Source organism: Chionomys nivalis, chromosome 14 (genome assembly GCF_950005125.1).
Source record: "Chionomys nivalis chromosome 14, mChiNiv1.1, whole genome shotgun sequence".
NCBI lineage: Eukaryota > Metazoa > Chordata > Mammalia > Rodentia > Cricetidae > Chionomys > Chionomys nivalis.
The window spans coordinates 22,202,329-22,228,091 of record NC_080099.1 but is presented as its reverse complement, the minus strand read 5'-3'; the positions used below and the strand labels follow the sequence as shown (position 1 = coordinate 22,228,091).

Below are 25,763 nucleotides of genomic sequence, written 5' to 3'. Positions count from 1 at the left end.
ATGTATAATAGTATACACATTGCCATTATGTAACTTATCAGTCAAAGACCAGAAATGAAAGATTCACACTAAAAATTAAGTCACATCAAATAAACTGTAAGCATGCTGTCACAAAGACAAAAACAAACAGTAGCAATCATGAAGAGAATATGTTTCTAATAAGAGGATTAGCATCTAAAACACTGCATTACTGTGTTGAGAAGATCCTGGCTATTTAAACACCCTGCTTGTCACAAACACACTAATCTTTGTGACTAGACACTACAAAGGTACTATGTTGCTTTGCAATGAATCCTAGTCTTCCTGTGGCCTCCTCGTGGCCCAGATCACTACCTGCTGGTCTGGGAGTTCTGAGTAGGCAGGCCAACTCTCCTGATTGGCTTCTTACATATATATATAATGTAGCATCCTCAGTTTATTAGGCATGACACAGGTGGTTGTGTACACTCGTACCCAGAAGGCAGTACTCCTGACTCTCGTTTACAGGAAGGAAAAGAAAGAAACCAGTAAAAATAACAAAAATGACTCTAGACTCATATAGAAAGGGCCACAGGCAGGGCAAGATCAGCTGACAGCATGTCCTCACCCATAAGTGAAGTCCAAGACAATATGCTAGTCTCTATCTATGACTAAACACACTTCCTGCAAAGCAAGATTCACACATGGAACTCCAGCCCCTACGTCTCCAGTGACAGCCACTCAAGTTCATCTGGGTTGAAATATTTTGTTAGGTTGCTAAGCCAGTGGTTCTCACCTTGTGGGTCACTACCCATGGTAGGGTTCAATGACCCATTCAATGGAGTCACCTGCGACCTCTGGAAAACACAGATACTTAAATTACGATTCATAGCAGTAACAAAATTGTAGGCGTGAAGTAGCAACAAAAATAATTTTATGGTTGTGGTGTCACCACAGCATGAGGAACTTTATTAAAGTGTCCCACTGTTAGGAAGGTTGAGAATCACTAATGTAAGCCTTTTATTTCCAGGAGTAATAAACAGGCTGCAAAGATGTGATCAAAATCAAAAGTATTTTAAGTGCTTTTGATGAATCCTTCAACAGCTAAAACCCCCTGCCCCTGAGGGCTATGATAGCAGTAATTAACACAAATCACATAAAAGACTTCTAATGATTAAATAAAAAATAGCTTCATTTGCAATGTTTGGACTATGTAAAGTGTGATTTTCAAAATTATTTCTAATAGCAAAAATTTGCTATAAACAGAAATATTAATAGCCACAGATACACACATATCAAAAGGAGCCCCAAATTTAATTCAGTTGCTAGTTTTTGTTGGCTTGACATAAACCTAGACACAGCTGGGAAAATGGATTTGCCTCTACCAGACTGGCTTGTGGCCTTGTCTGTGAAGCATTTTCTTAATTGCTAACGTATGATTTATCTGGGAGGCATTTTTGTAATTGCTAATTTATGCAGAAAGATACAGACCACTGTGGGCAGTGCCATCCCCACAACAGGTGAGCCTGGGCTGTCTAAGAAAGGTGGCTAAGCAAGCCAATGGGCATGAGGCAGCAAGCATTGTTCCACCATGATCTCTGATCCAGTTCTGACATCTAGGTTCTTGTTTTGGGTTCCTGTCTTGACTTCCCTCTACGACAGACTTTAACCTATAAGCCAAATGAGCCCTCTCCTCCTGCAAATTGCTTTTGGTCATGGTGTTTATCACAGGAGCAGAAACCAAACTAAGACTCATCCTAATCCCTCCAAATCCTGTGATGACCTTAAGTCATTTGTCTTAAGATAAGTGGGAAGGCTAACATATAGCACAATACTTCGGTACTTAGAATATGCAAGGCTCTGGATACATTCATTCTCTAGGACTAGAAGGAAAATAAAAGGCATGATTTGGAAATTGGAATCATACTGAAAGAAAAAACCGCATAAAATATATATGTAAGACACTCATCAATGTTCAGCTATTACTACAGTTACTATAGATATCATATTACAGAAGAGCTTTGCTGTTCTCTTTTATGTTATGCATATAAAATCAAATGGCTAGCAAGTAGTCATAGATTATTCTGGAGATACCAGACATGTACAGTAGCTATGGAGATGGACACATCTATCGACAAATATTCATTGTGGATGGCAAACAGAATATTCTAGTATAGTTTGGTTTATTTGCTAACATACAACACCTGCACACAAGAGGCCTGACATCACTTACCACTTTCCTTTTAATTCCTTCAATTAAATAAAACTTAAGCATTGGGCTAAACACAAATGCAGTCCGTTTTCAACATCGCTCATTAGTTGAAAGGAGTAGGGCACTCTTGCAGGAAAACGTCAACATCCCATGAAAGAAGAAGGTTGAAAGGAAATGTATGGGAGTGTCTATAAAGGCGAAGCTTTGAAGGCTGCCTTACCCAGATATAAATATAGATGGAGAAGATGCAAAATCGATTCTAATAGCAAGCAGGTCACTGTGATCTCCAGGCCCAGGATATTAGCGAAATCTGAACATTTGATTTAGTGGCACCTTGGGAGCAAGCAGACCTAAAAACCCTCAATAACCTTGAAAAATCTCTATTTCCTGTAGAAGGGAACCAAGAGATGAAATAAAGTGATTTCTACCCAACTCTCTTTTAGAGTGTAGTGATTCAAGGTACCATGTGTCTGAGGACCTGGGTCATCTTTCCTAAGTAGTTGCCAACAAGCAAAGGATTCATGGTGTGAACATTCCCCGAAGAGCTTCTCTCTCCATCCAGGGACTTCTCCTTTTCCCTCTTCCATCATCAGACTTTAGGAGGCCGGCAGAAGTCACACACTATAGGGTGAGCTGAAGGCACCAATACCTAATACCAAACACACACACACACACACACACAGACACACACACACACACACACACACACTGAGATTAATTCATATCATCTCACAACACAACCTCACAAAACTCATATTCACACACTAAGCAGACACTCTTACATACTCACATAACCACAGTACATTAGCATATTTCCATATTTCCTTAATCCACAGAGGTGTGGGAGTGCAGAGAAAGGAGTAAACAGGGGAGGTGACCCCTGCATGTCCCCTGGACTGACTCAGCTGTCCAGGAAACTTGAAAGGAAGCAGCATGGGGCGAGGGATACAATTCCTGTGGCTCTGCAAGTCCAGCTCCTCCCAAGAAAGTCCCAACCTCAGAGCAGGCTCCATCTGCATCCTGAGATGGATCCAATCCCTTGGCTCAAATTTACACACATGGGCACTGCAGGGAGGGTTTGTGGGAGAAATAGGAGGCAGGATGGAACTGGGACCACAGCTTTGGAGCAGTGCCCTTGCTTTGCCCCAGGGCCCCTGGAGCCTCTGCACTGCATTACTTTGCTCTAGCATGGCTGAGTGAATTTGTCCCACTAAAGGGCTTCAGTAGTGTATCATCAAAGTCTAGAGGGACTGACCCTACGCGGTGTCTGTGACTTGGAGGAAAGTGAGCTGAGTCCTACAAAAGCCCCAACCCTAGACAAGATGACAGTCAATCAAGGGAACATTCCCTGTTGTCATTTCACAGAGTGGATCCAGATGGCTGTAGGTGGCCACCTGTTTAACTCTTCCAACAGCCACTGGAAAAACTGCTGCCCCAGGCAAGGGGTTAAACAACCCAGGGCAGTAGGTAAAGACAGGGATGGAGCTGAGGAGAGTGCAGGGAGAGGTGGAAAGGCTTTGTGGATGAGGGGGGCTTCTGGCCCATAAGTTAGAAGTGCCTGGTGCACTTGGCACCTAACTTATCTTCAATTAACAAATCCAATTGGCAAGATGCTAGCTAGGCGCAACAAAGACAGGAGACAGAAACAGTGACACCACCTGTGTGCCGCACACCTAAAGAAACCTTTTCAAAATTGCTGTCAAAGCTAGTAAAGTCAAAGCTCACGTGGACTTTGAGGAAGCTGCCTTCCTCCCACACACCAGAACAATGATCACTGCCCAAATGGCCCTGCTTGGGACCTGGAAACTCACAGTCCAGGTCAACATCTGCCTGTCCACCTGGGTACTTCTCTTCTAGAAGCACCTGACGCAATGCCTTGCTGCTTACTCCTTTCCCAGAGCCCTGGTTTCTCGCACCTAAGTCTCCCAGAGGCTTCTCGCCAAAGTTGTTACTCCTGCAGACAATCCAAACTCCAGAACTCGCTTTCAGATTACCTGAACAAATGACACATTTATCACCAATGTAATTCCCAGTTCCCTAACTCCGTCAGGATACAAAACCAAAACCAACCAAACAAAGAGCAAACAAGTTTCCTTTCGTGGAAAGGAGAGGATCTCTATGTAAAAACAACTTGGTATTGTGTTGTATTGTCTAACCCTGGTGGGGGGAGTGAGAAAGCCAGACTTTGGAGTTCTGTCATATTTAACACAAGGATTGAATGTGACACTCGGCACAAAAACCTGCAGACTTCTTCACTCCGACAGTTGCTGTAATCTTCAGACCTGACACCTTCTCCTAACTCCCTAGAGTCACCTAAGAAGATGAGGTGCTCCTTGGGAGCATCACTGAGGCTCCCCAAGGGATGTTCTTAATCTGGTCTATCCCAAGGAATGATTTTAGATCCCACTTTCTAATCCTTTAAACATTTGGAGAAAGCTGGCACAGCAAGTGTGGGCTTCGGTCTGGAGGTGCTTTACAACCTCAAAGACCCAGCCCCTTTTGTTGTAAATAGAGGCTGCTGTGGGGGTAACATAGAGAATCATCAAGACCGTTGCCCCTGCCTAGTGTCTCCTTTTCTTTTTACCATTATTGGGATTGTTCACTTCTTCCTATTTGGTTGCTGGAGTGTAGGCTGGAGGAGAGATGGCCTGAGTCCCTTCTGAGTCACATCACCATAATGTGATGAGGATCTGGGGACTCTAGAGAGGGTAGTGATGCTGGTACTGGTGCTGGTGGAGATGGAGGTGGAGGTGCTCGCTGATGGTGCTGCTGGTGGTGGGTAGAGTTCTAACAAAGTCTGGTCATTTGGGCATAATCACTTCCCAGCCCCGCTAGCATCCTTTATACACACGTCAGTACTTCTCTAAAGGAAGCCCACGAGAGACTAAATTAAAATGAACGGGTCCCCGCAGTGTGCCAATCTTGGCAACCCCAACTGTCTAAAAATGACCCTGATCCTGCGCCCTAGATCGCCAAGTTAGAGCGCAGGGTTGACACACTCCCAACAGCTCATATCTGAAGCCTCTGCCATACAGAGTGTGCAGCAGGCTCTCAGAACTGAATCCCGGAGCTCTGGACCCCGTCGTCTTCCTTAGTCACCTCCATGAGCACACCACACTCACCTACTGCCAGGCAAATGGGGAGCAGCAGCCTGAAGACCAGCCCGCACACCACTTCCGAAGCCATCCTGTCGTGGGTCCTTGCTAGTCCGAGCAGTAGGGCGAAGCTCGGGGGTCCCTAGAGCTGGGAAGTCAGGTCCATGCCTGCCTAGGGCCTCATGCGGCCGGCGGCTCGCAGCCACCCTGGCATCGCCTTGGCTGGAGCGGCGCTCTCCGCCCCGAGGGCGCGCTCGACGGGCTGGACCCGCTGCTCACCGGGCTCTTGGCAACCAGCTAGGCAGGCGCCCAAGCCCCTGCGGCCCGCCCATGAAGTGTGGAATCCAGCTGCAGCTGCTTCAGGGGTCGCCTGGGAATGAGCCAAGGGAGGGACACTCTGGGAGTGGTGAGGGATGGGGGCGGTGAGGAGAAGGGATGAAGGAAGCTAGCTGTCCTCTGCCTGCTCAGGAGTGGCCCGGAGTTTCTAGCCGAACACCTTGGAAGTCAGCGTGTCTGGGTGGTGTAGCCCTGGCTCCGATGCCCACAAGGACTGTGGCGCTCCCGGTGCGCTAAAGACAAGTGGCCCGAAGCTCTGGAAGCCGCGTCCAGCAGTCCGGGCCTCTGGGCGAATTGCTGAGCAGCTGCTCCTCTCAGCCTCAGCGCCCCCCAGCTTCAGGCCCAGGGTGAGTCCGTCGCCAGCTGCCGGGCGCGCAAAACCATCCCCGACACGCCGGGGTCGCGCTGCCAGCCTGTGGGGGGTGCGAGTACCCTCAGAGCGAGGAAACGCGCGAACCTGGGCAGGGACCAGTAACGCAGAGAGCGGCGCCACCGCCGCGACTTCAGTGAGAAAAGAAAGCCCGGGAACCGTGAAGATGCCCCCGTGTCCCAGTCGACGGTCCAGCAGCCTCTCAGGAGCCACGCAGCTCCGGCTCCCCGGAGGGCGCGCGCGCTTCTCCTCCTTCAATGAAACTTTGCAAGCTCTCACTCCCGACTGGCGTATCCCAGGGCCAATGGGAAGGCAGCTCCAAGCGGCGTCGAGCCCGCCCTTGCGTGCCTGGAGAAGCAGGCGCCACTCACCGGCGTGGGGCGCGCGCGTCCCTGCTGCACCCCAAGCTCAGCAGGGAGCTCCCAGGGTGGACAGCGCGCCCATGGCTCGCACTGGACTAGCGCTGGGCGCCCTGCAGCCCTTGGCCTCACAGACCAGCAACTCTTTACATTCTGTCTCTGCCTGTACATCTTGCCATCCCATTCTCGTGTAATGGCCATGAGACTAATAGCAGAGAATTACTTAACACCTAAGAAAAAATGTACAAACCTGTCACAGTAGCAAAGAACTTCGATGCCTTAGTGAGTATATACACACTACTCGCTGGTGTTGATCTAGAATCCAGATTCATCCAGAACCTTGCCCAAGTCAAACCTAATGAGAAGTTGCCACTCTGAACAGGTTCTGGGTAATCCTGGGTCTTTTTCAGATTGATTGTGGAGATTCAGACATACACCTATGTTGGGTACTTCCAGAGAACTACGGTTTTATCGTGGCTTTGTTTCTTGCTTATTGGTGTTCTCAAGAGAATATCATTCATATAATGGTGCGCAAAATGGTCTCCTAGTAGCTTCCACCACCTTGCTTCCTAGACAAGACCTAGTCAAATCTGGTTCTAGATGGGAGACTCCTGTGTGCCTGAGTCTCTGGTTTCAAACATAAGAATGGAGTCTTTTTGCTGCATGCCCTGGAGATCTCGCAGGACCAGGAGAGAAATGATCACAGATATGGATATATTGAGGACAACTCGGGACCATCAGGTCCAAGTGGTAGGAAGCGTTTGACGTCCTCTCCCCAGCCGCAGTATTCACGGCTTGTGTTGGTTGTAAAGGTTGGAATGGTGGACCAATGGGGTGCATCAACAGAAAGTGGGCAGTTCTTGGTTCTTGGGTAACACCCTGTCCCTTCAACTGTATAAAGGACTCTATCTCTATTGAGTTACAGTGAGCTTCCACCTTGAATTCAGGTGCCTTCATCAATTCTCTAACATAGAGTAATTTAAAAGCAGCAGAAAGCTTCGGAAGATGCCTGGCAACTTAGACCAGCTCTATGTGCTGGTATCCTGAGGAAACCCCATATATAGGCAAGAGCCCTAAAGTAAAGCCTGAGAAAAGGAAAAGTGCCTAAACGAAGGAGAAATGCTCTCTATATTGTGCTGTGGTATAGCTTGTTCTTGGGTCCTAACTAAGGAAGGAAGAAAGAAACAACCCTAATTTTAAATAACTTTGTGTCAAGGCGCGTATCTTGTTCTCTTTGAATACTTTCCATGTTCCGTATGGCTTTGCCCTATCAACCACTGTCTACATTGCCTCGAAATCACTGTTTTGAGATGCCTACATGGAGACACAGGGTGGCCGGCAGATGACTTACCAGATGCACTTCTTGCTTTCTCTGCCACCCTGGCTACCAACCAGATGTCCAACATCTGACCTAAAGAGTAAGTTCCAGGAGTCTTGGCAAGGTCTGATAGAGGTACTAGGTCCTGGTTACAACTGGAACTGCCCAGAGAGCTTTGTGAAAATCCTATTAGGCACCACCACACTCCCAGGAACCCTGACTTCCAATTAGTCTGGTACGGGTCCACACTACATATACTTCTAAAGCTTTCCAATGCTTAGGTATACAGTCGAGTTAGGGAACCATTCACTGACTCCATTACATATCAGAACCCAGAAAGCATGCATCCAAGGGGATTTTGTGCACCATCATCACCAGACCAAATCTACCTGCTGGGGCTGAACTTCCATGTGGACTGGCTGGGACATAAATATCAACAGCCAGTAAAACTATTCCTACAACTGCTGGTCTCACTCATCATCCCCCAGACCTTGAGGAGTAGGGTCTGCTGTCTGGACTGACTTATTTCTCAAGGACTCACAGCCTATCCACTTAGGACTCCATCTTAAGGATCTCACTTGCCCAGTGGCTTTCATCCCCCGTACCCTGGATTTGACATGCTGAGAAGGTTAACTTTACACAGCACTTCCAGGCATGCTGTTCTGATCCTAAGCTGCCAGTTTAGCACACAGAGGGGAGTAAGCTCACGTCTGGACCGTAACTGGTGAATGCTGCCTTTTGTCTCATTGTTACTGATGTTTTTTGCTCTTGACTGCTTCATCTAGAAAAAAATGTAAAATAATAAACCCCACCTAATACAGAGTGTTACATGTATAAAGAAATGTATACAGTGCTTAGAGAAACCAGGATCACAGCTTCTGCGTGTGTGTGTGTCTGTGTGTGCACACATGTGCATATGTGCATGTATGTGTGATTATTTATTTTTATTTCTTATTTTACTAATGTTAGTATTTCGCTACATATATGTATTGCACCGCGTGCATGCCTGGTGCCCAGTAAGGCGAGAAAATTGCACCTGATCCCTTGGCACGAAGGTTATGAAAGGCTGTAAGCTGTTATGTGCATGTTGGAAACCAAACCTGGGTCTTCTGAAAATGTAATAAGTGCTCCTAACTGCTGAGCCATCTCTCCAGCATCACTTACATATTTTTTGAATTTGGTTTAATGCTGCACTGATTGACAGTGTCATTTAGAAAAGCACTACCTTTGGGATCCTGGAACCACAGAGTCCGTCAGCTTCCAGTCCATCACCCCTGCTTCTCCCACCACCCACCGTGAGGAAAGGGCTCAGTTGCTCTGGCAGAAGGGTGGGTTTAACAGCTGAAGCACTGGCGCAGACAAAAAGTTCAACCTGACCCCTGGCGGACTGGAGCATCTTCAGTTACCTATCTCTTCAGACCCCAGAGGGTCTGCCTTGCTGACGTCAAATGCTCTTTCAGCAGTTTTCCAGACCACTTCTCGTAGACTAGCGAATATTCGAGAGAGCTAAATGGTGGTCCTTCCAGGAGCCTCACTCCAGCATATGCACACAGTGCAGACTTCTGCTAGTCATCAACACTCACCCCTGATTCTTCACAAGCTTCTCTCTCACAGCACATGCTGGCACCAGCAATGTGTGTGTGTGTGTGTGTGTGTGTGTGTTTTATATGTGTATCTCTACATGCTAGTATATACGTATATCTCCATATGTGTTAGCATCTGTAAAAAGAGAAATAAAATTCTTCCTAGGTGTTAGTTCCCTCTCTCAATCCAATACGCGATGCTCTCCTTCAGCCCCAACCTCTCAGGTGTTCTGTGAGCGTCTTTAAGAGGTCTCCAGGGCAGCCATTGTCCGCAAGCTAACTTTATAAAGTGGTGTCTCTATAGGGAAAAAAATGAAAGTTGTCAACCTGGCGTTTTCCTCCTCCAGTGAACCTTGCCAAAATCCACTGGCGCCGCCCAGCCTGTGGAGAAAGTGGTGCCCTTTGCCAAGGGAAAATGGATGCCTTCTCATGCTGATGATGTGTTTTCCGTGCTATGTACCAGTGTTATTTTTTTAAAGAACTCATTACTGTGCTTTCTTTAAGGGAAAGTACCCATCTGTCAACTAATTCTGTTAAGGGCCACACAGGATTTAGCTTTTGTACTTAAGAAAACATGGGGACTAAGTACCTGGAGCTAAAAACCACCAGTTGCATTTTTTATTATTATTTTAAAGAGAACTGTGCCTGCCATGAACAAATACATGCTTTCTGTTTGTCATTATTTTTAAATAATGCAATATAATACCTCTGATTTGTAGCATTTTAGATACTGGAAGTAATTTAGAAGCTAAAACAAAAAATTGTGTGTAGGCCACATGCAAGTACTATGCCTTTTTATATAAAGTGCTTGAAAGTCCTCGGAGTTTGGGATGCATGGGTGGGGCTCTGTGACTACCAAGAGGTCACTCTGGATTGTGAAGCTGCAACTTCTTAAGACTAACAGTTTAAAATTCACAACTGCAGTGTTTTTCAGGTCCTCAAACTTTAGAGACCTAGACAGTCTCTAAGGATTTGTAGGAGACATCCTCTCGTCCTGTTCCGCTCGGAAGCCACTCCAGAAAGTCTCCACGGAATAACCAGCAGTGAAATCCACTTTTTCTGACATCCATGCAAACTTTCTCCTGGGTCTGCAGAAAATGCACGTCACAGCCTTTCTTATAATGTATGATAGGATTCGGATCCCGAATTTGAAGCTGGTTGCTGATTTTGTGTCTACTCCTCAAGACCTTTCAAAAGCTAGTCACCTGACAGGTATAAACATCATCTTTCTACATAGTGAACAGGCCTCAGGGGAAGGCCCCATAGTTCATCTGAAGAGTCTACTACAAAACTGCTTTCAGATGAATTGTATTTTACTAGCATCCTTCTCTCTGTCTCTCTCTCTCACTCACACATACACACACACAAAGGTAAGCATTCATATGAATGTAACAGAAAATACACATGTTTTGCTGTAAAATAAAGACATAGGGAGAAAAAACACTGTGAATTTGTGGAGGAGGTACAGTGCTAAAGTTGGTGACTAGCCTTGGGCACCACAGGCACCCAGGTGGCCCATGCTAAAATATGAAAATCACCATTCATTATTTACAGCCTGCATCATGAGACGATTTTATCTTGGGGTTGCCTGGCTCTCCTCTGTGACTTTGCTCCTGAAGCCTTCGAAGGGGCTGCCAGTTACAACATCATTCGTGTCCAGAAGAGCTTAGCAAACTCTGAGAACGGTTCATAAGAAGGTGCTAGAATGTGGGAAATAATTTAGCCGTGAAATGTAATAATTTTGCATGCTTTTATTTTCTATACAGCCACAGAAGCAAGAAAATCCTGTGTGCCCTGGTCCTATAGATTAGTCCTAGTAATGCTGAATGCACACATAATTCAGAATGATGAGGATTCCAGGTATACAGACTGGAAAGTCTTTGTGGACCCTGTGAACAGTCACAGAAATGTTAGTGTTCCTAATAAAGGGCAGGCTCTTTACATTCATTGATCCTCTTGAGAGATTTCGGCTCTGTGTTAGCACAGGACCACGTACAAGGCCAGGAATGCCTTGCTCCCGGCTAATAACCAGACTAACATTATTAGCCTATAACTAGGACCAGCCAGCGCCCTCAGGAACTGTGGGGATGGCCAGTTAGGAGTTTCTTTTACTTCTTTCCCTACAGTGCCACCTTTTGGCTGAAATATTTTTAAATGTTCCTACCTTTAGAGAAAGTCTGCAATTAGGTACACTCAGCAAACATTCCTGAAGTCAAAGGCAGGTTGGTGGGCTCTAGAACGCAGCAGTGGGCAGAACCAACATGGCCCTGCCTTTTTAAAGTGGCCTTTCATGAAGGACAGACAGGCATCTACCAGTAAGTATAAATAATTAAGTAAGTAAAACCTGTATGCAAAAAGTATTAGGCATTAAAGGAAAACGTAACCAGCCAAAGGATACTAGAGGAGTCCAGTCTCTGGAGAAGGCAGGTCATGTGTCTTGCGTCTTGCAGAGTGACTATGACATTATCAGTGTGTTGATCCACGAGCACCCACACCGTGTCCTGTTCCTCATCATCTCCTGGGGACTTACAACATGATAGGGTCTAGGGGAGACACTGAGTACTTGTTAAACAGAGAAAGAGTTTGTCTAGATGAGGAGAAAAAGAACATCATTTCACAAAGAAAGAACGGAAAACACCCCAGAGGCCACAGAGGCTCCATTCATAAAAGCTACCCAAGTCTTAGTGGATTTTGGTACTCACAGGGCTGCAGGAGGGGCCGAGATCCATCCCCAGGGGTTGCTAAGGAATTACTGCATTCATTATGAGCCACTAATTTTTTTCACTGCAACTTAAATATATGCAAGGTATCAGCTCTGTCTCTGAGTCTACTTTTTTATTATTTCTTTTTTATAATGAAGAGGAAAACAGTGCCTAGGGAGCTCCAGGTACATTCTGGGAGAAGCTTTAGATTATTAAGCTGCCATTTTCTCCCTTTAGATTACTTCTCTTCATCCCCAATTAACATAGAGGCTCATGATTTGGTCACTGTCTCACTGCTAGTTATGAGGCTGAGGTAATGACAGACGCTAGACAAAGTCTTTCCATTGTCCCAAAGTGCCTCCAGGACTACAGGAAATATGTCCTTTGTAGAAACTGATCATATCCTGTGGGAAAGGAGAACTGTGGAGCCCCCCACCCAACAATATACATAATACCGACCCATATTCATACAGGGGTTCTTGTGCACAGAGGGTTTTTTTGTTTGTTTGTTTGTTTGTTCATTATTTATGGAGACAGGATCTCACTATGTAAACCTGGCTGTCCTGGAATTTGTTATTTGGACTAGGCTGTCCTCGAACTTTCAGAGTTCCCCCTGCCTCTTACTCTGCCTCCCAGGTGCTGAGATTAAAGGACCACACCTGACTTGTACACAGAGTTTTGGGGATAGGAAAACAAGAAAAGAAAAGAAAGCCCCAGCAATGACTACAGATGCTTGGTGCCGAATCCCTTCCCCCTGCCAGAGCTGGACTCATCCCAATGTTATTTAACCTAATTAGCTGCTTCTAGATTCCAGGGTGGAACAGTATGTGTGTGAGGGAATCCAGGAAACTGTTAAAGGTCTGTGTTTAAACCCCAGTCTGGGCACTCAGAAACTGAAGGACCTTAGGTGACTTACTTAAAAGTTAATATTTTGTTTTCCTTAGGATAAAGAAGGTGTAAAGTGTGGCCAGAGGGAACAACAAACTCCCAGTCTCTCCAGAGAGCAAGGAGCCACCCAGCCTCTTGAGTCAAGGACAAGAGGAAGGGAAAAGCAGCTTTCTCAATTTCCCAGCATTGAGGTCAAGCTGCAGAGCAGTCAAGAGAAGTCCTGCCTTTACCTACTTCCTTTCTCTAAAGAGTGCTTCTCAGACATTATCTCATTAATATGCAAATCATTCCTGGGAGTTAGGTAGGAAGGCTGCCAGAGGAAAGGTTCCAGCTTACCACGTCACTGAGAGCCAAAGAGGAAAAGACTCTCTAGCCACAAGCTGGCAAACTTCTGTACTGACTACATTGGTCTCGGAATTGCATACTCAGAAGATGCGCTACATAACGTTCGTCCTGAATCTCCTAAAAGGTGAAAGTATTTGAGTGGCATGGGAGGGGGAGGGGTCCTCTCAAAAGTAAGGTGAGTCACCAGTGAAACTGCAACCTACATACACTTGAATTTAGTCTCCCATGTGTGGTGATGATGGGACATGTGACTGGTTCTAGAGCCACTAAAACTCCCTAATAAGGAAGTCAGAGGTGTAAGCAAAGTTACTGATGTAACTGTGACCAAGCAAGGCAGGCACAGAGTCAAGGTGGTCTGACTACCTCAACCGAAGACCTGCTTAAAAACAGAATGTGCCAGCTAAAACTAAAGTATTGAAAGAATGAAACAGCATTTGCCATGGACCAGCCCCTGTTGACTGAAGGAAGAGTGAATGCATACTGTGTCAACGTCTACCCCGCTGGAAATGCAGTTCCTGGAGAGAACAGTTCATTGACCCTTATTTCCAGGCAGACACAAAGAATAAGGCTGTAACATGCATTTCCCATGTAGTCAAAGAAAAGCCACTGGGATGAGGGTCAGACAGGTAGAAAGTGAGACAATTTCCCCAAGGATTAGGAAGTCCGCATTCCCAGGTAGTTGTCTTAGAGGAAGGCTCAAGAGGAATTTTGAACAAAAGATTACTTGCTGAGTGAGGTTCCTGGAGGAACAATATTATAGGAAAGACAGGAGAGAAGAGAGAAACAGAGAGCATGCTGTTTGTCCTTTTGTTACTGGGTCACCTGCCGCAAGCTACACAGGATGTGTGCTGGAGTTTTGGCTTCCTGGAGAGGTCCCGCTGCCCTACAACAAGCATGGAATTCTGAGCACAGTCTCAGCCACAAGCTACAGTGACCTGGCAAGGGAACAAGGCCAGGCACCAGGAGCCTTTGTATGTCCAAGGCTCTGGGTGGTTAGCAGCACTATGTCATTGGGTCGATGGCTTTGGTTTCACTCCCTAGGAAAACACCACATTCTTGTTTACAACCAACTTCACACATCTAGTTTCTCTGCCCAGAAACTTTTTCTTCCTGTAGTCTTGTTGGACTAGAAGTCCAAACATCCTGGAGGAGTTGCTCCAGACACCATTCACATAACCACAAATTGATGCAAAAGTAAGAGGATTTTATTCTGTCATGACAGGGTCTTTCAGGTTCGGGATATTAAGGACATCGATAGCTGTTACAATCCATCTTTTAAAGCGAAAAGCCACAGACACAAGGGGGGACCTGTAGGTTGTTTTCCAAATTATTGGATTGGCTTATTCAAAGGGTTACTAGTAGTGATTGGTCTATTCCAGGGCAGGAGAATAGCTGCGTGGTCAGGTGATAAGGGAGAGCATCTGTGGTCCATCCTGACCTATGGTTCAGTGACTAAATTAATACATCAGGAACTGAGTCAACATCTGTGGGTTGTCTTTGCCTCAATTCCCCAAATAGAGTTACGTTTGAAGATTATTCACAAGGACACAGGAGGATAAGCAGTCCAGTATGGGGGAGGGTGGACGCGCGCGACTATCCCTTTTCCAAGATAGAGTAAGTGTAAGGTTTTAGAAAAATGTCTTAGGGTTGAGGGGGGCTTACAAATGCATTTAGAGTCTTTCAGTCTGTCTTCAGTCTGACCTCGGGACACATGCAGAAGGAATACTCCCCCAATGACCTCGCTCATGGTTTCTGCTCCCTCCCCATCTTCCCACTGAGTTATTGCTCAGCAATCTGTTCTTTCATTTCACAGTGTGTGGAGGCCCAAAAATGTAGGCCTGTTTCCATGTTGACCCAAGTGCAGAGAGTTGGAACTCACCTCTATTCCTAAAGGTCCCACCTAGATCCAGATCAGAGTTCTGCTCTCTCAAGGTTGTTGTCAACAGGTGTGGCTAATATCCAGACCAAGTATTTCAGGAATAGAGAAGTAAATATGTTTGTCTAAGGATACAACTAAGGTCCCAGTTTCCTTAAAGAGATAACTTGGGATTCCACCCAGGGAGTGATTTGCCTATGGAATGTTTTAGTTTATGGTATGAGCTTGACTTGTTTTGTTCTAGCAACAGAATGTTTAACTGTGGATGTATCCTGAGACCTTCAACTGGTCTGTTCATTTCTTTGTATCATGTTAACGCCGTTTTTTGTCTTACTCCTACCTTTTGGGCTCAGGGGCATTTTAAGCAATTAAAAATGTAGAGCTTAATAAAAATCAATAAAAAAGGAGAAAAATTGAATGCGGGTGATTTCAGTATTCACTGGAACTCTCCCTTCTGATACTATTCTATATGGTTTTTCTGTTTTATTATTTTCACATCTTCATATTCTTTACGAATATTTCTAAATTTCAATGCCCCAACCTGGCAAGAGGTATTTTTGTCAAGACTGGCCCCCGACAATAGCGCATAATACTGTTTTAGTCCATTCTTCTCCTACTATAATGACATATCTAAGGCTTGGTATTTATTTATTTTTTTAAGGTTTATTTAGTTTACACTTTTGGAGACTGATAGAATACACAAGGCTCCTCTGATGAAGGCCCCATCCCATGGAGGATGGCACCCTTCATGGCAGGTACATGTGCGAGAGTAAAATTACATTGCAAGACATGAGGCCAGAGAGAAATTGAGGACTTACAGGGGTTCTTAGGAGAATTATGCTAACACAGCCTTTAGGGGACAACGCTACAACTCTTTTATTGTTAAAGGTCACACCACTTTTAACAGCACCATGCTTGAAATCAAGCTTCCAACACACAAACTGTAGGAGAACATAACGTAAGCCATGGCCCATCCATTTTAGTTGTGTGTGTGTGTGTGTTCTGTCACACTCGGTCAGAAGCTGCAAACATGTTTTTTGTTGTTGCTGTTTTTTTGTTGGTTTTTTTGTTGTTGTTCCTAATTTTTATTCCCAGTACAATGCCTAGCAAGGGAAACACCCGTATTGAAAATTTAGGAGGAGGTGTGAGCAGCGATTAAGAATGGAGGAGAATTAGACCTCCTGGGTGTTAACCCTGGTTTACCGTATTTTAGCTTTGTAGTCTTCGATCTCCTAAGCCTCAATTCTTTCTCACCAATACTGTAGGAATGTGAATAGCGCTCATTCTGTGTTGTCCTGATATTTAAACAGACAACTTCACAGAAAGTGCTGAGATACACGCTTAGCATATGGCAGGTACTGAATGAATGAATGAATGAATGAATGACGCTTTTCTTGAAAGCTTGGCTCAAGGGTAGGGCAGGTAGAGGCTGTGCGACTACCAGGGAATGACCATCCACAGGAAGCAAGCACTGGGTGTTCTTGCCCAAGCTCTGCAAAGTGGTACCATCCTTAAGGGAAGTAGAACACTGACTCCAAATCTCCTAGTGCGCCCCTTTGGAGTCTCACTTCATGCATTGCAGGAGCCATAGTGCGGCACCCAGTCCTTATTGCGCATGTCATGCAGATACGCATGCGTGGGAGTTACTCCTGGCTACAGTCTTAGGTGTTTCTCTTTTGTCCGGACCCTCATAAACAAGGACGTATGCAAAGCAATTGCACATAGGTAAAGAGAAGACACAGAAGTCGAATTTGGTCACATACCTCACAAGTGGAAAATAATATTTATTGGAAACACAAATGAAAAATATTCCTGTCCACACACATTTACCATTTGTGAAATCAAACAAGGCTCCAACTAAGTGACTGTCTGCCAAAGGAGAAAACAGGAAATGTGAGAGAATTTGCTTGTGCTAAGATCATTAAAGACATTTACTTAAGCGAACCAGTTTATTTTCATGGAAGATTTCCCCAAACTGAAGACAGGGCCGAGCTTCGATTCTTGATCTGAAGGGAAGTGTTGGTGAACTTTAATAATGTTAGTTCCTGGGCTGAGGTGGCTCCCTTAGATTGTGTGTGTGTGTGTGTGTGTGTGTGTGTGTGTGTGTGTGTGTGAGAGAGAGAGAGAGAGAGAGAGAGAGAGACAGAGACAGAGACAGAGACAGAGACAGACAGATAGACAGACAGATACAGAGAGAACAGCACGGCATCAGAATAAAGTGCTGAGGATTTACGAATGCAAAGAGGGTGAACAGCAAGCTTCTCTGGGAAGACTGTAGTCGGCCCTACCCACAAATGCCCTCACAAATACTAAGAAAGGGTGTCTACAGTCAGTATGGGAGATTCTCTTGCAGGGTCTGCGCAGATAACAAGGTAGAAACGTGACTGGCTCTGTCTCAGCCCATTTTTGTGACTTCTGAGTCCCCTGCCTCTTCTCTATTCATTCCTAGTCTTCTGTGGGTGCTTACATCTGCTCACAGTGCCCTGACCACACTCTCTTACACCGGCTTCTGTCTTTCCCCTTTATTGGATAAAGAAGAAAAAGTCACGTGTCTAGAAAATAGACCAGAATCAGAAAACTACAACCTCTGGGTCAAACTGAGTTCAGTGTGCTGCGGTTATTTTCATCATAAAGGTTTACTGGGACACAGCCAGCTCACAGTGGCCATGCTGCTGTAAAGCACAGTTAAATTAGTTGTTGCATAGGCCATATGCCTAGCTGGATCAATGATGCTTATCCTCCCATAATTGAGTGTCCATTTCTCTTGCTACATCAAAATACAGTTGAAGACAGATTAGTGTTTCTTCTGTCTTTTTTTTTTCAATCCATTCTAGTGACTTTAGCCAACACAGGTCTCCTGAAAGCGAATTATCAAATTAAGCTCCTTAAGTCTGCAAAGAGTTCCAATTATGATGTTCTAACTGTGTAACACACACTGTACTGTGGGCTGAGAACAGCAGGTCAATAAGCTCTCAGAATCGTCTCTCAAAAACCTGATGGACAGCTACCTCAGACTGGCTCCTTTACAGAGAGAAGACCAACACAGGGCATCAGTGTGCACGGGAAAGCAGCTGGAGAGCAAGGCGGAGGTCTGAGAGAATTTCAAACTGGTTATAATGACCAGGCTTTGAGAGAAGGAAGAAGTGAGGGCAGTCACCAGGCACTGCGGAGAACAAAGACACTGTAACATTTGTTACCCCTTTAGTCGTTTTTTCATTCCTTCCTCTTTTAGCTAAAAAATCAGGCAAGACTTACTTCAATTGGTCAGGCCATAAAAGGAAGAAAATCAGGGATATAGCCATTGGTAATGTTTGCTTGCTCCTGTAGAGAAGCTGGTGGTCTACTTGGAAAGAAAAATGGGGTCAGCAGGAGTGGGAGGGGCCAAAGGAGGATAAGATTGGGTGAATATGATCAAAATATATTGTGTCCATGTTTGAAAATGTCAGATCGGGACAAGTTTGATACAAGTAACAGTTTATAACAGCTTAGACTTAATAGGGACTAGATTATATAGTCAGAGATCAGGGCATTTTAAATCCGGCAGATGTGTGTTCAGACACCAGTTTTCTTCCTTGATACATGAACAACTCAAATATTATTTGCCATCCATTGGCTTTCTTTTTGAATTGTAATGTAAGGATGGTAGTTTGAAAATGCCACAATGAAACCATCACCATGTATAATTAATATTTTAGTCCCGTCCACCCCAGGCCCATACGGACCAGAAACACACTCTGATTTCACTTTGGAAATGGAAACCTCCAGGCAGATATAGAGTCCTTGGTAAGAACCATGACAACCTGGGCAGCTGCACTCACCTAAGTGGAAAGAGTGACTCCTGCTTGAATGGTGAGTGGAATGAGGGTGACAACAGCAGCCACCCTTTGGTTAGCACATGTGCCAACTCCGCCTCTGTTCAGTGCTTGTTCTGGGTTGTGCTCATTCAGTCATTGTAGGCATTGATAGCACTACTATCCTTACATTACAGACAGTTAAAAAAAATAAAGCCAACAGATGGCAAATAATGTTTGAGCTGTACGTGTATCAAGGAGAAAAACTGGTGTCTGATCTGCAGGACTTAAAACTTCCTGATCTCTGACTATATAATCTAGACCCAATCAAGTCTAAGGTGTTATAGACTGTTACTTGTATCAAACTTGTCCCCATCTGACATATTGATCACCCAACACTTCCTTTTCAGGGATTGTGGTAGGATTGCACTTCCTGGTAGTTGTGCAAGTTGCTCAGCTTGGTTCTGGCCAATGGGTTGTGAGTAAAGTCTTAGCAAGAATGGTGTGTGTGCTTCTAAGCAGCCCATCTGGCGGCTTGTATGAGCCTGCACAGCCCGGCTTCCTTCTTTGTGACCTTCGGTGATGTTCCTGATGACTATGTTAGCACCTGTTCTGAGAGGGACACAATGTAGACCAGTTAATCAATAACAGACACACAGTATAAAAAGGAGACACAACTTTATTGCCTGAGTAAGTTAAACAACCAAACAAAGTCTTGCAGTAACTATGGAGATAAAACAAGAAGGGAAAATGGAATAAGTCCTGGGATGACCCTGAGTTTCTCTAATGACACTTTGTAGAGATCCCCAGGAAGAATAGCTCGTGAAGAAGAAAGAGTTTACATAGAATGAGACCAGTGGTTTATGTGCTCCAGAAAACTGGGGGGAAAAAACTATAGCCGGGTGGTGGTGGCGCACACCTTTAATCCCAGCACTCGGGAGGCAGAGGTAGGTGAATCTCTGTGAGTTCGAGGCCAGCCTGATCTACAGAGCAAGTTCCAGAACAGCCGGGATGACACTAAGAAACCCTGTCTTGAAATACCATTTAAAAAAGCTACAAAATAAAACCTCCAGAAATCTGTATGTGTGAGTCTCCTCTTGACTGCTAACCACACAGACATGAGACAAAATATTCTGTGAGGGTGAACACAAAACCATCAGGGCTGATGAAAGATTGAAGTCAGTTATACGCTGATTATCCACCGTGAAGAGTGGGAGTTCAGAGATCATGACTAAGCAATGGATTGACCTGTGCCGTGGCCACACTTGAGTGGTACAAACAGCATTCAGTACAGTTCTTGAAAGGAACAGGTTCACTTATAAGTAATTTCACTATCCAACCAAACAAGGCTCAACACTTTTGGACAGTCAAACACAAAACCAGCAATCAACAATGGAAGGATCAAAGTAACCAGTAAGCTATAAAAATCCTAGATGTAAAATAGCAGTAAAATCTGGCACATTATCAAGAGAAACAGCAGCCCAATGGAAACGGACCTTGCTGTGATGTGGGATTCATCTCTGTATGCTATGAAGACCATTGGTGAATAAACTGCCTTGGATTGTTGATAGGGAAGAACTTAAGAAGGCGGAAAAAACTAAACTGAATGCTGGGAGGAAGGAGGTAGAGTCAGAGAGATGGTGGCTATGGAGCCACCAGAGACAGATGTGCTGAAACTTTGCTGGTAGGCCACGACCTCGTAGTGATGCACAGATTAATGGAGATGGGTTAAATTAAGATGTAAGAGTTAGCCAATAAGAAGCTAGAGCTAATGGGACAAGCAATGATTTAATTAATATGGTTTCTGTGTGGTTACTTCAGTTCTGGGTGGCCGGGATGAACAAGCAGCCTCCTTACTACATCTAGTTGTTCTCAGCTGTTTTTCAATAAAAAAAGGCGCAAGTAATTGATTGGGTCCTCAGCCAAAAATTTGTAGCCAAGAAAAGGTCGGGATCAGATGGTTTCATTGTGAATCCTGTCAAATAGCCTAACCAACTGGTTAATACCAGTCCTTTCACAGTCTTTCACAAAATAAAGAGGAAAAGGTGCTTCCCAACTGAATCTGCAGGATCGGTGTCATTCTCACAGTAAAGTCACCCATGTGACACCTTAAGAAGATGAAATGTTTATCAGCAGTCTAGCACACTGAGCCAGTGTCATGCTAAGGGGGTTCACTACATGGCCATGTAAGATTTTGTCATGAATCATTAGCCAGGTAGATTTTTTTAAAAAAGAAAATCCATATAAAATTCCATATGATTAAAACACAAAAAACATCCTTGTGCAAATAGACAAAGAGAAGACATTTGACAAAACCCAGAATCCTTTTGTGTTTAAAAACATGCAAAGATCCAGACTATAAAGGGACTTTTTAAAAATAGATTAAGTGTTCTATGAATATGCTACCACTAACATTGTACTCACAGGTGAAATTCTAAGCACGCTCTTTCTCTAATCAGTAAAATAGTAACTTAAATTCAAACTCAGTTGGAGGTTTTAGCTTAGGTAATTAGAAAAGACAAAGGCTAGCAAAACAGAAACCCTAACTGAAAAGGATGATACAAAATGACCTCTGCCTCAGACAATATGAGCTACTAAGGAATTCCTTAAGAAATTATAAGAATTGATACAAGATCAACACGTAAAAATCAATTACCCTTTTTAAAGACTAACCATAAGGAGAGGAAGAATGGAATTATAAAACAATGGCATTCATAACAGTATGCAGAAGAATAAGTACACCATCAAAGACAATAAAAATAGTGTCCTAGTTAGCTCTGTGAACTTCTCCCAACCTAGAGTCACCTGAGAGGAGCACCTCCATTGAGGAATTGCCTAGGTCACATGGGCACGTCTGTGCAGATTATCTTGACTATCAGTTGATGCAGGAGCACCCAATAACAAAAAGGCAAGCAATCAAATTGAAAAATAGCAACAGACCTGGATAAATCTTTTTACCCAGAAGATAGCTTCAGTGTGCATATGAGAAAATCATCATAAGTTATTTGGAAAATAATTCAAAATCCAATGAGATGCTTCTTCAAATTCTTTAGGATGGCTGTATTTAGAAAGATGGACAACAACAACTATTGGGGGAACTATGGAGAAATATGATCTCTTGAACATTACTCATTAGAAAAGTAGACACTGCCTGTGCTAAAAACAATTTGTAGTTTCCTTAAATGTTAAACACAGGCTACTGCAGGAGTAAACAATTTTACTTCTAAGTAATTGTCCCAGGCATGTGTTCAAAAAGAGCTAAACTTTTATCTTAAAACTGGTACATGAGCATTGATAGAAGAATCCTGTAATAGTCCCAATGCTCATCATTTGGTGGGAAACAGCGTATCTGTCCATCAACTCATGCATTAAGATATTAATGGAGTGAGATATTATCTAGCCATAAAAACAAAATGTTAATATGTACTATATAGTGGGTAGACCTTACTAACACTAGGGTAAGGGAAAGACAGCAAACTGAAAAGATTGCAAATCATGTGACTATTGCTATGACATGACCGGAATTAGGTTTTATCCACAGGTTTATATGTTTCAACCTTCGGCCCTCAGCTGTTTCAGAGAAGTTGAAGTGATGCGGAATAGGGTAGAAAAGGCCAATTATTAGATATTGATTTATTTAATTGTTTACTTAAAGCACTGCTTGCCATTTACCGTGCATGACTTCATTTGCTGCCTGAATCAGAGTGACCTGGAGACATGGCTGAAATAATGGCTCGCTGCCCTTAGCAGCCTGATAACTGCCAGCACACTTTTGTAAAGTCTTGCTTGTTTTCCTGCCCTAACTTACGGTTTTAGAGCATGAAATGAGAATACAAACTGCGCCTGGGGTCGAAGGCTTTCAGGAGCTGTCCTGGCTTCGGTCCACTCTGACATCTCCTCTCCCCCACTCCCACTAGTGTCAAAGCGCTTAATTCCAGAAAGATCCCTGCATCGGTGGGACCTTTGTGAAAGGGAGCATGGCAGGCGAAGGTGGGTCAAAGCAGAGGGCCTTGAGGGGTGTAGCCTGGCTCTGCTTTCAGTCCTGTTTGCTGCTTCCCAGTCAACCACGATGGGAAGAAAGTAAGCTGCACACTCCTTCCTCCTAAGGCTTAGCCACTTCTGACATCTTGATAAATAGAAGCCATGAGCCAAAATAAATCCTGAACCCATTAGGTTGTGTGTGTTGGGTAAAACACTCGACAGAAAAAAAAAAAAAAAAGTAATACAGAATCTTGGAATTAAGAGCAGGGCCATTAGAAAAAGTCACTAGCACAATACAGAGAAGTAATCCCAACACAACCTCAGCCACACCAGTCCCTGTTCAAATAGGGAAACAGTAAATAAATAAGTGGTACTAAAGAGTTAGGCATCAAGAGCGGGCTGCATAAAACAAACACCCCTTTCTCCCATGAAACAAAAGAGCTATCCAGACCAACAGAAGCCCCATTGTAACAAACATGGAAAAGCAAGGCAACACATCTCCTCCCAGACCGTAACTTCTCAACTGCTACATTTCAGACTGAAGCTGGTAAGAAGACAGATGAGATTTCAAAAAGTTTTCTGGTAAAAATAATAATGGCCTAAAGGAGGGTACAAACAAGTGGAGGGATTTAATCCAGGACCTTAGAGAAGCAAGTTGATAAAATAAAGGAGAGAGTCAGAAACTGTGTGAGAAAATGAGCACTGCCGTGAAAAAAAGCAACAACACAGAAGAAAATCTCCAGCAAGGAAACTGACATTTTGAAAAAGGAACAAAGAGAAATGTTGAAAACCTCAGTGACTAAAATAAAGAACACAGAAGAAAGAAACAACAGCAGACCCAAGCCGAGGAGACAATCTCAGGATGGTAGACAGACCAAGCTGAAAGAATACATTCAAACATCAACAAAGAAAAATATTATCCAAACATGCCCACAGTGTCCAGAACCCAAACCTAATATCTGTGAACTAGAGGAAGGTGCTGAGATAAACGTTAAAGACATGGAGAACCTACTCAATGATATTATAGCAGATTCCCCAAGTCTAGAGAAACAAAAAGGCATTTAAACAATCAAATATTTAGATTCTCAAGTAGACATGACCACAGAAGAACCCCATCACTATATTATGGTCAAGATGTCAAAAAGATAAAGCAAAGAGACAGTATCAAAAGCTATAGTGGAAAAATCCCTACAAAGGCAGGAATACTCTATCTTTCATCAGTGACCCTCAAAGCCAGGAAAGCATAGATAATTAAATTTCAAGGCATAAAAGTAAACAAATGTCAGCTAAAATTGTATAATCAGCAAAGCTATATTTATGGAGAAATAGACCTCTCTAACAAGCCCAAGGCAGTTCATGGCCACAGAGCCAACACTGCAGAAGACAGAGTAACAGTATATACACAGGAGGTAGAAAAAGTGGCCTCAGTAATGAGACCACAGAAAAGAACAAGTTTCATGAGAGGAAGAGCTAAGCAAAGGAGAGTCAGGGAGTAATCCATCATGTCCAAGACACTAAGCCAGCAAACATGTGATCCTAACAGGAAGAAAGTGGGAAACAATCAATAAGCCAACCAAACAAACAGTAATAAAGTTGCAAGAACTACTCCCTATAAAGCCTGAAATGTGAATGGCCTCAACCCCCCATGAACAGAGACACACACTGGCTGAATTAAACCTAGGTCCAACTCTCTGTTGTCTCCAAGAAAAACACCTTGTTAAGGAAAGCAATCTACAGTGACCAAGAGAACTGAAAACAAACTGATTTAACTATGCTGGTGTCTGATGAAGTAGACTTAAACAAAAGCTAGTCTGAAAAAATGGATAATAGATATCAAAAAGACATAATGGGTGTTTACATATATGCACCAAGCTTTGGGGATCCCAATTTCATAAAGCAGACACTAATGGATATGAAAAGTAAGCTAACCCCATCACAATCATAGAGGGTATTTTTCAGTACGCGACTCACATTTCTAAATAGCTCAGTTTCAGCAAAGGAATCTCAGGGAGAAACTAATAGGCTTAATGGATGCCCACAACATGCTTTATCCAACAATAGCATTCTTCTCAGCAGCCCATGGAACTTTCTTTAAAATATACTAGATCGCACCTTTAATATCAGCACTGAAGGGGCAGGGCAGGTGGAGCTCTGTGAGTTTTATCTATATCTATCTATCTATCTATCTATCTATCTATCTATCTATCTATCTATCTATCTATATCATCTATCTACCTGCCTAGATATAGATACATATTATATCACAATTATTTGTTACAAAATACACAGGAATAAACCTGGTCAAGAAAATGAAAACCTAGGGCTGGAGAGATGACTCAGTGGTTAAGAGCATTGCCTGCTCTTCCAAAGGTCCTGAGTTCAATTCCCGGCAACCACATGGTGGCTCATAACCATCTATCTGTAATGAGGTCTGGTCCCCTCTTCTGGCCTGCAGACATACACACAGACAGAATATTGTATGCATAATAAATAAATAAATATTTTTTTAAAAAAAGAAAATGAAAACCTCTACACAGAAAACTCTAAAACACTGAAAAATAAAATTGAAGATGCCAGTGGATAAAAGACATTCTGTGCTCTTTGGACAGGGTGAATTGACTCTGTGAAAAGGTATATTACTGACAGCAATTACAGAGTCCATTAATCCCCATCAAATCCCAATATTTTTCATAGACCCAGAAAATAAAATTTTAAATTTTATATGGAAGCATGAAAGCTAAAGCAATTCTTTACAGAAAAAAGTATCTTTAGCTTTGACATCAACTGGTATTAGAGCCACAATCACGAAATAGCATGGTACCGACACAATGGCATATTATAGGGTGCAGAGGATACAGAAATGAATCTACACAATTACAGACATATCATTTTCTGCCAAACCTGCCAAAAATGCATAAATGCATGTTGGAGTCAGGGTAGAAACCTAGA

At 43.7% G+C, this 25,763-nt stretch overlaps 1 protein-coding gene across 4 annotated transcripts in view; it reads right to left on the bottom strand.

The window, feature by feature from the left end:
• Positions 1 to 5,356, bottom strand: part of Piezo2 (piezo type mechanosensitive ion channel component 2) — a 347,577-nt gene extending 342,221 nt beyond the window's left edge. For all 4 annotated transcript variants that reach the window (XM_057788597.1, XM_057788599.1, XM_057788598.1 and 1 more), the window contains exon 1: positions 5,293 to 5,356. In XM_057788597.1, the coding sequence (XP_057644580.1) occupies positions 5,293 to 5,356 (64 nt within the window). The remainder of the gene's footprint in view (positions 1 to 5,292) is intronic.
• Between the last annotated feature and the right edge of the window lie 20,407 nt (positions 5,357 to 25,763).